The sequence below is a fragment of the Bidens hawaiensis genome, unplaced genomic scaffold (assembly GCF_021521415.1).
Source record: "Bidens hawaiensis isolate Kalapana, Puna unplaced genomic scaffold, B.hawaiensis_p1.1 tig00008762_1, whole genome shotgun sequence".
In the NCBI taxonomy this organism is placed as follows: domain Eukaryota; kingdom Viridiplantae; phylum Streptophyta; class Magnoliopsida; order Asterales; family Asteraceae; genus Bidens; species Bidens hawaiensis.
In genome coordinates, this window is record NW_027491632.1 from 455,210 (window position 1) to 472,144 (window position 16,935).

At 32.6% G+C, this 16,935-nt stretch overlaps 2 protein-coding genes and 1 non-coding gene across 4 annotated transcripts; 1 reads left to right on the forward strand and 2 right to left on the reverse strand.

Moving 5' to 3' along the window:
- Window positions 1–2,373: 2,373 nt before the first annotated feature.
- On the reverse strand, window positions 2,374–2,447 carry TRNAI-AAU (transfer RNA isoleucine (anticodon AAU)). Its single transcript has one exon. It is a non-coding gene; the product is annotated as a tRNA-Ile (tRNA).
- A 2,850-nt stretch (window positions 2,448–5,297) lies between these two features.
- Window positions 5,298–9,071, forward strand: LOC143529919 (ribulose-phosphate 3-epimerase, chloroplastic-like). Of its 2 annotated transcripts, XM_077025603.1 has the most exons (11): window positions 5,298–5,428; window positions 5,460–5,594; window positions 5,875–5,980; window positions 6,812–6,952; window positions 7,028–7,141; window positions 7,227–7,305; window positions 7,383–7,492; window positions 7,747–7,803; window positions 8,297–8,366; window positions 8,691–8,788; window positions 8,880–9,071. In XM_077025603.1, the coding sequence occupies exons 2-10, from the start codon at window positions 5,509–5,511 to the stop codon at window positions 8,726–8,728; spliced, it is 801 nt and encodes a 266-aa protein (XP_076881718.1). In that variant the 5' UTR covers window positions 5,298–5,428; window positions 5,460–5,508; the 3' UTR covers window positions 8,729–8,788; window positions 8,880–9,071. The 2 variants fall into 2 exon arrangements, with proteins under 2 accessions (XP_076881718.1, XP_076881717.1); XM_077025602.1 differs by having other exon boundaries at window positions 5,315–5,594.
- Window positions 9,072–14,081: 5,010 nt separating this feature from the next.
- LOC143529918 (uncharacterized) lies at window positions 14,082–16,570 on the reverse strand. The gene has a single exon (XM_077025601.1). The coding sequence runs from the start codon at window positions 16,521–16,523 to the stop codon at window positions 14,595–14,597; it is 1,929 nt and encodes a 642-aa protein (XP_076881716.1). The 5' UTR covers window positions 16,524–16,570; the 3' UTR covers window positions 14,082–14,594.
- Between the last annotated feature and the right edge of the window lie 365 nt (window positions 16,571–16,935).

Genomic DNA, 16,935 nt, shown 5'->3' on the forward strand with positions numbered 1-16,935 from the left:
ATAAAAGCCCACTAGCCTTGCCATAAGCTACGGCCATGCCACCATAGCTTGCGGCGAGCCAGTAGCTTACGACCATCAGTCTCTGCCTTATGCCTCTTCTGTGTAAATCCTCTATCGTAGCCTACGGTGGCCTTGAACCAAAATCTTCATTTTCTCTTTATCTTGCTACTCGTTCACCTTTCCAACCCCAAGTTGCTTCCCTTCATCCATAACTTGATTTTTCCTATCCTTAGTGCTCTGAATTAGTTCCATTATGCTCAAAGCACCTGCAATCATAAAATCCAAGTACTCGTGTTCGAAATATATAAACAACTAAGACATGCAGTTTTAAACATTAAAAACACATTCTTTTACTCACTCATCACATCCCCACACTTGTCCTTATTAACTTTTTACATTGCTTGGTATATGCCCTCATACTTTTTCGGCGGACTTTTTTGGGCCCATCGGTCAGTTTTCCGCCCCCACAGAACCATTATATGACTATTATACCCCTTTATGACGTTACTTCGCATCCCTATACTATAGGAATTTTCGGTATGCCTCCCTTCGACCGATTATTTTTAGATTTTAACATCAAAGTTTTTGGAAACATCATATTTGCCCCGCAAAAAGTTTTATAAAATTTGTGCTAAAACTTATAAAAACTTCAACCTAAAACTTAAAAAGGCTTGTTTTTAAAAAAAAACTTTTTAACCAAATTACACCAAAACTTGAACCTGATACTTATAAAAACTTTTTTTTTTAACTTTTTAACCATATGAGACTAAAATTTCAACCTGAAACTAGTTTTTTCTAACTTTTGAATCAAGTTATACCAAAACTTCAACCCGAAACTATTTTTTTAAAAAACTTTTTAACCAAATTATACCAAATCTTCAACCCGAAACTTATACAAACTTGTTTTTTTTAACTTTTTAAGCAAATAAGACCGGAACTTCAACCCGTAACTAGTTTTTTTTTTTACATTTTAACCAAATTATACCAATACTTCAACCCGAAACTTTTCACGATTTACAAGTTTACCAGAAAAATTAGTGATTAACAATAACGAAGCGGTGGGGATTGGTGGTGCTCAAAGGTTTGGCGGGTGTTGACTTGGGTAGATCGGGTGTGACTTAGGTGGTGCGATGGGTTAGGTTGTGGTGGTGTGACGGGTAAGGTGCTAGGTGACAGTGGTGGTGATTTAGGGTTGGAAAAAGGGAGGAAAAGGGACGTAACGTACACACGTCCATAAAGCACATGGGTACAAATCATAATTTTCGCTTATTATAATAATTATTATTATTAATGTTATTTATATAATTGCCAAATTGCCCTTGCTAAAATTGATTAATCTGACGGTCAACTGACAATCAACAGATGAAAGGGCACAAAAAAGTTTGTCAGAAAAGTACGAGGACATATATCAATCATTAAAGAATTGAACATGTATAGTGTCTCGCCCATAAAGAATAGGACACAAATCATAATTTTCTCTTAAGGATTTCATCACCTGGTATAAGTCAAAATCAAATTGTATTTTGATTAATAAACATTTTATTAAAGTTTCAAAAATATTTTATTCCCTCATTGAATTCTAAGATAAAATTTTAGTGATATTTGTCCAACACAATATACATAATTGTACATGTTTAAACCTAACCCCTATTACTTGATTGGATACAATCAAACCTCAATTACAACTATCTTCAAATACAGAAAACGAAAAACTGAGGCAATTAAAGATTACATGAGATGTAATCGTAATGTAGAATGTACTCTAACGAGAATGTAGAGTTTGATGACTTCTGTGACAGTCGTCACCAACTCTGTATTTTATACAAACTAGTTTGGTTAAGTAGGTTTACCAAGTATAATGTTTGACAAAATAGGGAAACACACAACATAAAAATAGAAATTCCATATTTAAACGATTTGGATTTGGTTAAACTCCCAAATTAAAAACGTCTAACGTAAATTTTGGTTTAAATAATTTTCAAAATTTTGTTTAACTTATTAAAAAATTACATGTGGCGTTTATACCCAACTCGACACAGTATTTGTATATCAATGGAGAGAAACATCTTTGATACAGATGGCCTAAAGTTTTATCGAAAACCAGTGCTCATCCAGATCTGTTAGAAAAGGATGTTTGAAATTATTTCCATTATAGATCACAAAGTAAAGAATATAATTACTTTTTTTTTTTTTGACAAATCATACATGCATTGTTTGAGTTTGATGGGTACTGTCTTTTGTGAAAACACATTATGAGTTCAGTAGTTTACGTATCGTATCCTTTGAGGCTTGAGCAACGTCCATTGGCCAAATCTAAAAAAGAATGAGCAGAGCAGTTTTAAAGAAAAACTAAATTAATTGAAGGTATAGCTGTGGCCCATGCAGGTCTCGAACCTGCGACCTTCGCGTTATTAGCATGACGCTCTAACCAACTGAGCTAATAGGCCTATCTTGTTTGTTGGTAATTTGGACAATATTTTATCTAATTATTTAGTTGTTGAAAACCAAAAGTTGTAAAATAAATAAGAACATGATAACCGTATGATACCAATATAGTATATTTTGATTAAAAAGTTTAAAATTGACAACTTATAACTAAAGAGTTAACAAGTTATTATAATTCCAAAAGAGAATTTGTTTATGTAATAAACATGATATTAATTTTTTCTCTATTAATGTTTGTGGGATTGTGAACTTGAATAAAAGAAAATGGTGATGGCTTAGAATAATAAACACGGATTAATCGGATGCTCCGTCAAGAATGAATAAGGTACATTTATTTAAAAAAGTTAAGCAAATTGGAGCGGTTCCTTATACTTCAACAAGTGTTATATGTGACTTCTTCTATTAAGATGACAACGTTGAATAAGTCTATATCAGATCATTGTCCGATTATTATGACTACAAAAGGCTTGGATTATGGTCCTCACCCATTTAATCTTTTCAACTCATCGTCGGAGATTCAGAGATAGACAAAACGACCTTAAAAGGGTTGTTAAGAAGCAGAATCGTGAAAAGGTTTAAGAAAAAAGAATACGGAGATTGAAAAAAATATTGGGGTTTAGTTAAGTAAGTTGGATCATCTATTTCATAATCATTTTATGTATCCTATGTTAAAATACTAGGTTATGTACCCGTGTAGAACACGGGTTAAAATAAATAAATTTATTTAAATAATAACACAATGTGAAATATAAAAAATATGTTCAACACATAAAAAAATATAATACGTGGTTGAATAAATTATACAATACACAATATAGAAATAAAAGGCTGAAATTCGTAAATCTCTAAAAAAAATTTGTATACGATACATGTAATTTAATTTATAACTTTATCCTTCATATTAAAATTAGTAATTTCACTTTTCTTTTAGTTTCAACTCTAGATATGAAACACATAGTTGACCATGTGTTAAAACAGGCTTCTCAAAAACAAACAAACAATCTAAATTGATTAACCTTAGATTTTAATCATTTTATTAATCTTTATTGGAAAACAAACGTAAGAGAAAATTTCTTTCCTTGAAATTTGAAATTGATTATTTTATCTGAATTATCGTGAAAATGCGTTACATATAAAAGCTTAAAATTATTAACTAATACCACATATTTATATAAAACTAAATAATATATTTATATTGGTATTAAATTTTGTAAACCAGGAAATATTTATTAAAAAAAGAATTAATAGATTAAGAAGAAAAAAGAACTAAATATAAAACTATTAATAAGAAAAAGAAATATATATTTAATATGAGAGAGAGGTGGTAAATTTTGTAAGGATCACTCATGTGTAATAACATATAGCATTAGACTCGTGTATAACACGTGTTAGAATAACTACATTTATTTAAATAATAACACAATGTGAAATACAAAAAATATTTTCAAAATATATAAATATATAATATATAGTAAAATAAATTACACATTACACAAATGGAAATAAAAAGTTGTTGAAAATTCATTAATTTATAATTTTTTTTGTTTAAATTATTTATAACTTTACCCTCCATATTAAAATTAGTAGTTTCACTTTGTTTTTTTGTTTCAACTATATATAATGGAACACATAACTGATCATGTGTTAAAATATGTTGTCTTAAAAATAAACAAAATATCTAAAGCAATTGACTTTAATGTTATTAATCTTCATTACAAAACAAACATAAAGTGAAAATTTCTTTCTTTGAGATTTGAAATTAATTATTTTATCTAAATTATGTGAAAGTTCTTTACTTATAAAAACTTAATATTAATACTAATACAATATATTTATATAAAACTAAATAATATATTTATGTTGGTATTAATTTTTTTAAACCAGGAAATAATTATTAAAAAAATAATAATAGATTGAAAAGAACAAAAAGAATAAATATAAAAATATTATTAAGAAAAAGAAATATATATTTGACATGAGAGATATAGGAAAATTTTGTAAGGATTACTCATGTGTAATGGCATATGGCATTAAGACCCGTGTAGAACACGAGTTATAACAAATAAATTTGTTTAGATAATAACTCAATGTGAAAAACAAAAAATGTGTTCAAATGATATAAAGATATAATGTATGGTAGAATAAATTACCTATTAAACAATATGGAAATAAAAAGTTGTTGAAAATTCATAAATCTCTAAATATTTTTTTGTATACAATCTTTGTAATTTTATTTGTAATTTTAACCTACATATCAAAGTTAGTAGTTTCGTTTTGTTTTTTTAATTTCAACTTTAGATAATAAAACACATAACTTACCATGCGTTAAAACATGTTGTCTCAAAAACAAATCAAACCATCTATAGTGATTTAGTTTTTATTAATCTTCATTGCAAAACAAGCATAAAGTTAAAATTTCTTTATTTGAATTTAATTATTTTATCTAAATCAACGTGAAAAATTGTTACTTATAAAAACATAATTCTAATAACTAATACAACATATTTATATAAAACTACATAATATATCTTTGTTTGTATTAAAATTTTAAATTAAAAAATAATTATTAAAAAGAGAAAATAATTGATTAAAAAGGAAAAAAAGTTAAATATAAAACTACTATTAATAAAAAGAGAAATATATTTAATAAAAAAAAGAAATGAAAAATTTTGTAAAAAACTATTTTGTGTGTAATGCCATGTGGTATTGAAAATCTTTAATTATTATATAGTATAGATTTGTTGGGTTTGAAATGATAGTATAATCTAAAGACCCTAGTTGTTACAATATTAAAACTTTAAAATGAATTGTATTATTTTTCAAACATTTAACAGGTAATATATTCTTGTTATTGGTTGAAGCAATCAAATGGTGTCAGGCTGACTTTTAATGGCAACCGAGGGCCATTATCCACTTTCGTTACTTTTCTGACAACCAAAAACACTAATCTTGCAATCTTTATCTTCACCCAGAAGATTATTAGGCGTAAATATAGTAAAGATCACCATTTTTAGGTTACGCCCACCAACTGTTTGATAAAAAGTCTCACTCAAAACCAACAACATGACAACTGCTTCTTTCGGTTCATCCACTCTAGTCCGATCACATATTAATGGGTTCATCAAACCCAGTTCGCTCAATTGCACAAGGTATGATTTCATTTCATTAATTATGGATTTTGCTCATATTTCTTCAATTTGAAGGTATACTGTAGAAATCTTTTAAGGTTTTTGGTTTAGATTATGTTTTTGACACTACTTGATGGTGAATAATAATCATCTTGGTCATATATATAAAATATTGTTGTTGAGTTCATAATTCTAGGGTTGATGTTAAGATGTTATTATGCATTTAATCTGTTTTACATGATACTGAAGGTAATTTGAATGCAGTTAAGATCTGTGTTAATTTTCAATGTCATGAATGTAGGAGAGCTATCGTGAAGGCTAGCGCGCGTGTTGATAAGTTTTCCAAGACTGATATTATTGTTTCTCCATCGATTCTCTCTGCAAATTTCTCAAAGTTGGGAGAACAGGTATTGTTGTGTGTTAATGATTCTTGTTAACTAAATATAGTTTGAATTTAGGGATGTCAATTGGGTGGGCTTGTGAAATCATATCCTGTACAAGGACCAATACCTATCGGGTATCAAGTATGCCTATTAGTTTGTTAAAAGTCACCCATTGGTATTCTTAAATACTATTCTTACTATTTTAATTTTTAAATAATTATGTTACTCAAAGAAATTATAAATATAAAAACTAAAAAATTGTGAACAAATATAATTATTTTTTTATCAATGACAAAAGAAAATAAAAAAAAATTACAAGCATGGTTTAGGTAATGGGGATCACCTAATGTTATACAGGTGAATTTTTAAAACTAATCCGATACCCGTCCGGATGTTTCGGGTTCGGGTTCGTTTGCCATCCCTAAGTTTGATCACCTCATTTTTGTTTGATGTATTTAAAACAAGAGTAAATAACAGTTATTACGCTTGTTTGTTGTATATAACAAGAATTGTTCTCTTTATATAAAAAAGTTTGCACGTTTCGTCCTTTTTCACTAACAGGCGTTATTTTTTTCCGTTAATTTCATTTTTAACTTAATTACACAACTAGTCCCTAGAAAGGTGAAAGGACGAAAATGCCCTCATGTGTAAGGCAAATGACTGGACTTGATGAAAAAAAAAACTAACGCCTGTTAGTGGAAAGAACGGAATATACAGACTTTTTAAAACATTAAGCACGATTCTCATTATCTTTTAGTTTAAGAGTGAAACCTGAAATTTGCTATATACCTAAAGAACGAAAAGTGTAGTGATGTTATTATATTTTTTATATATATAATGTGTTTGCATGTATAGGTGAAAGAGGTTGAGCAGGCTGGTTGTGACTGGATTCATGTTGATGTTATGGACGGTCGTTTTGTTCCCAATATAACTATCGGACCTCTTGTTGTGGATGCATTGCGACCCGTGACAGATCTTCCATTGGACGTGCATTTGGTAATTAACATATCCATTACAAATTATATTTATAAGTATATGTTTCATGTTAATGGAAGTTATTAAACATTACAGATGATCGTGGAGCCTGAGCAACGAGTGCCCGACTTTATAAAAGCTGGAGCCGATATAGTTAGTGTCCACTGTGAGCAATCTTCAACTATTCATTTACACCGAACTCTAAATCAAGTGAGATTTCATACATTTTTATTAGTTTTTGATTATTTGTTTCTTTAATTTGTGATTTTCATAATGTTTAGTTTATTTGTTTTAGATTAAAAGTCTTGGAGCAAAAGCTGGAGTTGTCTTGAACCCTGCAACACCATTGACAACAATAGAATATGTCATTGATGGTAAATTATAATGTTATTCAATATATAGTCATTTGTTAATGAGATTATTAAATTAAGCTTATATTTTTGTTTAACAGTGGTTGATCTGGTTTTGATTATGTCTGTAAATCCTGGATTTGGTGGACAAAGCTTTATTGAAAGTCAAGTGAAGAAGATATCAGATTTGAGAAAAATGTGTGTCGAGAAGGTGTGCTATATAAATTGTTCACGGGCTGACCCGACCCTTTAATAAATCATCGATTTTGACCTGTTGCCCAACTTTTCATTTTGGCACCTGTGATGTTTACGCTTGATTTTTGGACCGGTCTGTGTTTTTATTCAAGAATCCCAAGGTTCATTCATGGGGCTTGTAATAGGCCACATGACCCATTTACCCGTTTTCAGGTTTTACATTCTAACATTTTACGATGACATTGTATTTTATTTTGTTTTATTTCACAGGGTGTGAACCCATGGATTGAGGTAGATGGTGGCGTGGGCCCCAATAATGCATACAAGGTATATATCCATTTGGACCTGTCCTCGTGAATTTTAATTATTACTGTAAAACTTGTACCCTAGAAAGCAGGGCTGTTAAACGGGTCGTGTTTGCAGGTTGGACCCAACACGAGCCCAAACATAACATGTGTATTCATGGGTTGACATGAACATGGCCCGCTTAACATGGAAAAAGTTTACTCTCTTTTTTTGCACATCAATACTTAAAAAAAATAATTTACATATTATTTTTATCTTTTTGAAGCTATGCAAACGTCTTTTTAAATTTTGACACTAAAAATACCCAAAGACTTTTAAGTTATTGGATAAAACACCTATAACAAACCAAAAAAAAAGTTAAAAGAAAATATGGGTTAAAGTGGTCAATCTGTGAACCTACTGGGTTGACATGAACACGACCCATTTAGCTAAACGTGTTGGTGGGTTTGAACCGAAACTGACTTGAACCTATTTAGGCTAAACTAAACCTTAGTTTCTTAATATTCCCTCGAAGGTTATTGAAGCCGGTGCAAATGCGTTGGTTGCTGGTTCTGCTGTATTTGGAGCTAAAGATTATGCTGAAGGTAAGAGTTTAGTTAAAGATTATGCGTTGGTTGCTGATTCTGCTGTATTTGGAGTGAAAGGAAAACGGCTTGGAAGTGACCAAGAGTTTAGTTAAATACCTACAGCCTTCTAATTCATTTTATTTAAAGATTATTATTATTGTTATAGGTGGACAAAACGCGTTTGCAAATAAACCTGACCCGTGCAAAAACGACCCGTTTTTACCCTTGCCCAACCGGCCCATTTTGCCAGCTCTGTTTTAACTGCAACAGTAAACTTAGATACAAATCTTTAAGCTTGTTTGACATATCTTTTTATGCTATTGGATGTTTTTTTTCTTAAAGCAATAAAAGGAATCAAAACCAGCACTAGACCGGCATGAAACTTTTGGACCTCAGCTGGATTTATTCAAGTAGGACGCGACTCCATTGATTATCTCAATGTAAGGCACTTTCTTGTTTCCATTATTTAGTATTGTGAATCTTTGTGGCTGGATTTTCTAAGATGATTGTAAAAAATGTTGCATTTTGCAGACAATTGAAAGAATTTAATAGCAAAAACTGAATTTCTTCATGCTGTGACATATGCGTACAAAGGTGATGGAATATAAAGACACATATAGGAGAGTAGAAACATATAGTATCTAGTATGTACCGCACGTTGCATAGACAAGTGTAAAACGTTCATATCTTTTGCTTTTATGTCCGTTTTCACATACATATATGATTGGTGTACTGAGAAGTCTTATTGTTGAATCTCATCCTTTTGGTACTGGTCTGAATATGTGGACCTTGGTTTTAAAAAGCGTGTGGCACTCCGTTGTGTTTTGATCTTAATATAAGATGTGTAACATGATAGATGTTTGGCTCGTTATTAAAAAAATATTTATAGATACTATTTTAACTCATAAAACACTGTATTACTCAAACCTGTTGCTCAATGGTCAGATTTGTACGGTCAAATTTGTTTTAAAACTTTTAAATACTGGTTAGTTGCAAAAGGCTATCATGTGATGCACACATTAGAGTGTTTCAGGGATTGAGAATTTAGGTTTAATGGGTGAAATCTTCATCATTGAACAAGCAATTTAATTGCTTCCATGAACAAGATTAATCTGCGATTCAAGTCTCAGCAAAAGTTGTCACATCCTATAAATTTTGTCTTATTTCTTTAGTTTATGCAGTAATTAATATATGTCTTTCAACACAACCTAAATTCATTTTTTAACTATAAAATTTAAAGAGAAAACCGCTAAAATTAGAGGTGCACAAACCGGGTTCTTTTAAAGAATCGGGTTTGGTTTTGGTCAGGTCCAGTTCCTAGTAGTTTCAGGTTTTTGACCGGTTTGGGAGGTTTAGATTCAGACTTTGACTAGGCCCCATATGTTCTAATATACTTTAAAGTAAATAAGACTTTTGGTCATTTAGGTTTATGGGTAAATTCTAGTTTCCTGTGTAAAACAAAGAAATAACAAGAATTCAAGAAACATCCTTTATGTTTCCATTTTGTAATAGATTTCACCATTTCGACTGAAGAAACGTTAAAATCCAGTCGTGTGCTTTGCACATAGGATATTTTGGTATTTTTAAAACATTTACTAAAAAAATATATTACAAAATAAAAAACAAAGTTTTTTAAAAATATATAAACCTTCTCAATCTCTTTTGTCTCATTTTCTACCGGCTAAACCCAACCCCCACGAGCTTTTTTTTTTCAATGATAGGTTTAGCAAAAATATGTTTGTTTTTAGGTATCTGACAATAGTTGAAATGAGTTTTTGGTGTTCTGCCATTTCAGATGATCACAGAATTGGGTAAACATCAACTTTTGACTAGAATTCCCCATCTGGGATGACAAGATCATTTTTCTAACATTGCATTGCATTGCATTGCATTGCATGTTGACAAGATTACCCCTATGTTCCATCATCTTAGATGGCAACATTGGATTCCAACTTTGATTAACACGGTCATACAGGTTTCGTCTAGCATTCAGAACAATGCAGTCTATTTTAACTTTAAGCATGAATGCATCATAATGCAGAAACTTTCTTTCAACTAATATAGATGTGGTGTATGCAGCCGTCACCAAATTAACTCATATTCTCTTTCATATAGCCATCACCAAATCAACACACTCTCAGCTTTTGAACCCTCATAAGGGCTGCGTTGTAATGAACCGAACCGAACGAGACATTGTTCGTGTTTGTTCGTTAAGCTTTTTTGTCAGACAAATGGACAGTTTATGAACACTTTACCAAACGAAAGTTTATGTCCACGTTAAGGAATTGAGCTTGTTCGTGTCCGTTCGTTAATTTCGTAAATTGACACTAACGGACGCAAATGGACATATATATTTGAGAATAATAATCATTAAATCAAACACAAGGTCGCCCAAAAAGCCTGAAAAACGCCACATAATATCTAAAAAAGCTTAGCACGGTGATCATAAACATAATTATATATAAAAAAGTATAGTAAAAAATAATTGAAACAGTAACAGTGAAATTCTAATAAACGAATGCATGTATGTGTGTAAATGGTAATAGGACAGACATTAACGAGCAAACCTGTACGAACGCACATGAACACAGTTGAACGAATGCAGCCCACGTTCATGTTCGTTCGTTAAGCTTACCGAATGAAATTCTTTGTTCATGTCCGATCATTTACTAAACAGGCAAGCATAAACAAACTTCCCGCTGAACGGTTTGCTGGACGTTTGGGTCGTTTGCAGCATATATCTTGAGTATCGTTTTTTAAAACTGATTCATTTAAACCAACTCTCTGTATAACAAAATATGTGAATGAATGATGCATTTGAACAAAATATGTGAGTGCATAATGTTAGTGGGATAACATCTTTGCTATGTTTACTCCTTTTGGATTGACTGTCTTTTGAATCATCTGCTTAAATGGTGCATATATGATTTTTTTTAATGAGTTTACTTAAAATGGCGAGGAAATGATATAATAAAACATGTATAATATAAGCATTACCAGAATATCATTATTGATCAACCTCTGGATGTACAAAGGCTGGTCAATGATTAAGAGATGGTTTCTACTGATATCATGGTGTATCAGTGACATATATTATATAAGATATGAACTAGATATTGCAAAATGGAGGGGTCAAGTGTCTAGCAGTGCCCATTTTTTAATTAACAAGGCTTCAAATCTAGTGGCAAAAGTTGCTTTAGTGACCTTCAGTTATTTGTTTTGGATTTTGGAATCAAACCCACTAAACTAAGACATCATAAATCTTTTAAATAATCAGACACATTAGTAAATATAATATGTGTTAAAATATAGAATCAATGGCTTTGTTTTCCAATGCTTACTTGATATGAAATGAAAATAAATACGTAGCTTCCTTTCTTTCATCCAGAATCTTAGATTCAAACTCTATATATATAAATCTTTAACACTGAGAATTATTATGTTCTTAAAAGCAGTTGTGCTTCTTGTAGTTCTTATACAGATGAATGTTGCTGGATCTGGTTCGAATCTTCCTACGGATCATGTTGCATTACTGAAAATCAAAACTGGGATTAAAGATGATCCTCACGGTGTTTTCAGATCGTGGAATGATTCTCTTCCTTTTTGCATGTGGTAAGGAGTGGCATGCGGTCGTCGATCGACACCAAAGAGTCACGAGGTTAAATCTAACAGGCAAGGATTTAGTAGGTTTTATCTCCTTTTGTTGGAAACCTTAGCTTCCGCAGGTCCATCATCTTAGATGAAAACCGGTTTTATGGAGGTATCCCACATGAAATAAGTCATTTATCACTAAGTCTACATAAGTTTTCATTCTTTTCATTGGTTCATTTTACTGCTTTCTTTTAGCCTACATTATGTTATATACTTATGTCTACATAAGTTTCAGAATATAGACTTGGAAGTGAAGTCTCAACTAGTGGGGACGTTTATAGCTATGGAATCCTGTTGTTGGAGATCATGACTCAGAAGAAACCTGTTGATCCGATGTTTGAAGGTCTAACTTTATATTCCTATGCTAGGAATGCCTTGGATGATGACTCTGTGCTTTGGATTTTGGATCCAGGGCTTCTTAACGAGGAAGTCAATGAAAAGCGTTTGATTTCCTTAGTGAAAATTCGAGGGTAATGCTCTTACGAGTCTCCACAAGATCGAATTGATATTTAGACAGTTGTTCACGAACTCTTATCAATAAAAGTTGAAACTAGATCTTGAATTGTTAAACGTCAATAGATATGCCCCCCCCCCCCCCCCCCCCCCCTTTCTTAAAAAAAAAAGATAGTTTGTGTTATTATGTTTGTATACATCATACTAAGAGTTTCCAGAATGTATTGCCACTTTTTGTTCATTAGATTATAATTTTGATATTTGTGTTTTCCTTTGGTTTCTTCATGCCTCAAATGTATATGTTGACTTTTGAGGTCAAATTTACTTTATTTTATCCAATCCAATGTTCATATGATTCTCATTCGATAAACTTCTTTCAACCCCATGTTTCATCTCTCAGTCTAGAACTCAGTTATGTCATTCGATTCTTCCAAAATTTAAACTATTGTGTCAATTTTAATGGTAAAGTTGTCCTGTTTGACCTGAAAGTCAAACTGTTCAATCTTGCAAACAAGAACCCAAAATAAAACCAACAGTTAATAGTTATTTGTACCAGCAGTGTTGTAAAACCAGCAATCAACCACCGAAATATAGTTTATTAACATTCCATGTCCAGGTTGCTTAAAGAACATAACGGTATGCAGTAATATGTTTTAAATAATCGGTAGGATCGTAGTTAACTGAGATGAGTAATATGTATTGAAGTGGTATCAAAACGAGTACGTCGTAACCTCTGGCACCACCACTAGTTGTCGTAAAAACAAACATAGCAGGTGAACTCATTTTGATATTTTTTCCGTCGTTAAAACTACTCGTTTCAAGGCGAACCAATTTTGGTCGCAGCCCAATTTGACCCTTGACCAAATTAATACCTTTTAGAAATGGCACATTTTGACCCGAAACCAAATTAACACACTATAAATATGGCCCAGATTCACTCACACATAAAAGATTAAACGAAGAACAGGAGACGTCGACACTTTTTATTAATCAAAACAAACTTTAAGACTCCACAAAACATCGACCCTCATAACCCTATTTAACGTAGACAAAATCTAAACGTACCCAAACTCCCTAACATCCCGAAATTTGAATAACGACCTATAAAGTGATGAAATGCTTCAATGAAAATACATACTTGGAAATTGAAGATTTGGCGCTTATCTTCTATGATACATGTTAAATGCCTTAGTTAATTAAATTGATAGATATTAGAAGTTGAAAGTTGAAACATTAATGGAAATGTTAGTTCAAATTGGTAGTATATGTAAAATTGGTTTATTATGTTATAAATTATGTATGGACTGCCAATGGTGGAATATTGATTCGTAAGTGGTTTGTATATTGATTATAGGAGGTCAACGAATTGGCTAAAGTTTCTACTTACAACTTCCTAATTGTCAAGTAATTATTGTTTCAAGAGAAATTGTGTGAAGTGTAATGTGGTTGAGTTGTACGTTGTTCAAGAGATATAAAAGTTGTGTTGTATGTAACTCTTGAGTAAACGAGAATCGCATGCTGGTTGTGGTGACCTTGTGAATAGAAATGCAAACCATGCTTGAAACTTTAATTATGTATCATATGTGGACAAAAATGTGTGTGCAAATAACCTGACCCGTACGAAAACAACCCGTTTTCATCCTTGCCCAGCCCAGTAAACTTAAATACAAATCTTTTGGAATTATTCAAGTAGGATGTGATTCCAACACTGATTATCTCAATGTAAGACTCTTTTTTTGTTTTTAGTATTTGATATTCTTAATCTTTGTGGTTACTTTGATTCGATATTTGAGTATGTTACACAGCGTTTGAGATCTTAACATAAAGATAAAGACAGCTGTTTACAGGAGAATGATTCTTGAGTTCGTTAATTTCTAAGATGTCTGTATAAATGTCACATTTCTAAGATCTTAACATAAAGATAAAGACAGCTCTTTATTTCTAGTTTAGCAGCAATTTCTGTGAGGACACACTTCAGTTTTATTACGAGATCATCCACTTTGTTAAAACTTTAAAATCCAAGATACGAAAATTAAGATTATACAACAATACTTTTCTGCTCTACAAAGGCTAACTAACATAAAGAAGTAACCAATTTTGGCTCTATTTCAATCAAGGTTTTCTTTATCCTGAATCAAAATGTTAAATATTCATACCTGGTTGTAAAAAATCATCAGAGCACCTGAATGCAGATTTATAATCCCCAATTTCCCGATACCCTTTAGCAAAAACGCCATAAATTACATCATTTGGGATCAAGCCCGTCTTCATCATGTCAGCATGTAACATCATCACATCATTCACATGCTTTGTTTTAAAATGCCAATGTGAAATAGCAGCATAAAGCTCCACATCCGCCTTCAACCCGACACTTCTCATGTCTTTAAAAAACTTGCTAGCTTTGAAAATTTGCCCATCATTGCAGAGCCCATAAATTAGTGAAGTGTAAAGAACATTATTCGGTGCACAATAACCATTATCCAAGAAAATCTTGATTGCATCATTAACCAAACCGTCTTTACATAACCCATCAATCAAACAACTAATAGTGAAAACATTTGGAGTCAACCCCGCTTCGATCATCTCATTATAGACCCGTAGGGCTGCTTTTGTGTTACAGTCTTTAAAATGTCCATCGATAAAAGCCGTATACGCAACAATATCGGGGAAAACACCTTTAATCACCATCTCTGTGTACAAACCCATTGCAGATTTCATATCTTTTGCCTTACAATAACCATCTATTAATATGGAATAAGTAATGATATTAACCTCCACACCGTTGACCACCATTTGACCACACAACTCCAGCGCTTTCACCATGTTTCCACTTTTGCAATACCCGTTGATTAGTGCATTGTAAACTGCTGAATTGGCATTTACGCCCTTTTTATTCATTTCGCTTAACAAATCATGTGCCTCTTTTAATCCGCCCATATTACAGTGACCGTTTATAAGTATACAATAAGTGAAAACATCATATTCAATACCCAACATGTCCATTTCCGACAACAAATTAAGCCCTGCAGAAAGATTGCCTTCTTTGCAGTACCCATCAATCAAACAATTATACACATATGAATTAGGAATCTCACCGACTTTCATCATCTGAGCAAAACAACTTTCTGCAGCTACTGCACTGTTCATCTTGCAAAACATATCGATGAGGATCCCAAATGTGACAAAATTAGGGGTCATGTTAGCGATTAACATTTCTCTGTAAAAGTCAAGAGCTTTATTAACATTAGCCATCTTACAATAACCGTCTAATAGCACGTTATACGTGTGCAAATTTGGAACCACCCCAGCTTTGTTCATGTCTGCAAACATGCTTTCGGCTTCCAACATTCTACCTTCAGAGCAAAGCCCGCGAATCAAAGTCGTATAAATCACAACCGTAGGACTCAACCCTCTCTCAAGCATTTCATCAAACACCTTTAATGCTTTCTTAGCATCCCCTTCTTGACAACACGCGTCGATTAATATCCCATACGTGACCACACCGGGCGCCATTTCACGAGAACTAACGTTTTCATAAACCTCCCACATGGAATCAAACCTACCCATTTTCAAAAACCCATCTAAAACCCTATTACAAACATGATCAGCAGGCAACACATCTGTCTTCCTGAGCACCCAATACGCGTCGTCCACAAAACCCGATTCCGTTAACGCGATCATCAACACTCCAAACACTTTTGATCTGGGTTTGGTGAACTCAGGCTGATTAAGTGCATGAAACAGTAAAGAACAGACCCTATTTGGAGAACAAGATTTGTTTAAAGTTTCTATGAGGCATTTCATCAAACACCTGGCCTTCAAGTACAATCTTGCGTTGGTTAAGAAGTGAACTGCGGCAGAATGCAGTTTCAGGGTCTTGGTGGGGTCGGTGTGGTTGGAAGATGAGTAGTATAATTGAAGAGCTTCGGTTGCAGATGCAGAGTTCAAGATTTTGTGTGCAAGGTTTGATTGAAAAGATGAAGATGAATATCGGGTTTTAGGGTTTGAGAAATTGGGTGAAAGCTTCATCATTGAACAAGCAATTCGGTGTCTTCCATGAACAAGATTCATCTGCTGCAGCTGATTATTGTTACAACCTGTAAATTTTATGTCCTGTTTCTTTAGCGTTGATGCACTAATGCAGTCATTTATATTTGTTTTTCAACACTAACTTAAATTAGTTTTCAACTATATAATTTAAATTATCTTTTCAACTATATTGAAATGTATAAGTTTGACGTGGCTAAGTGATAAAGCATTCACTTTATAGGTGAGCGGTAGGGGGATTAAATCTTACTACCACCAACTTATATGGGAGATATGAGGGATGTGCCAGGGTTCGAGTTCCGATCTCACCTGGTTTTACCGGCTCCTCGCTGTCGTGCCGTTTGGCGGGCGTGAGGGTCGGGTTTTATCCGGTGAATCCCTCAACAGGTGGACCGCTAGGGGCTCCGTTCGTCCGGACTAGTGGCCGGCTCGGGCT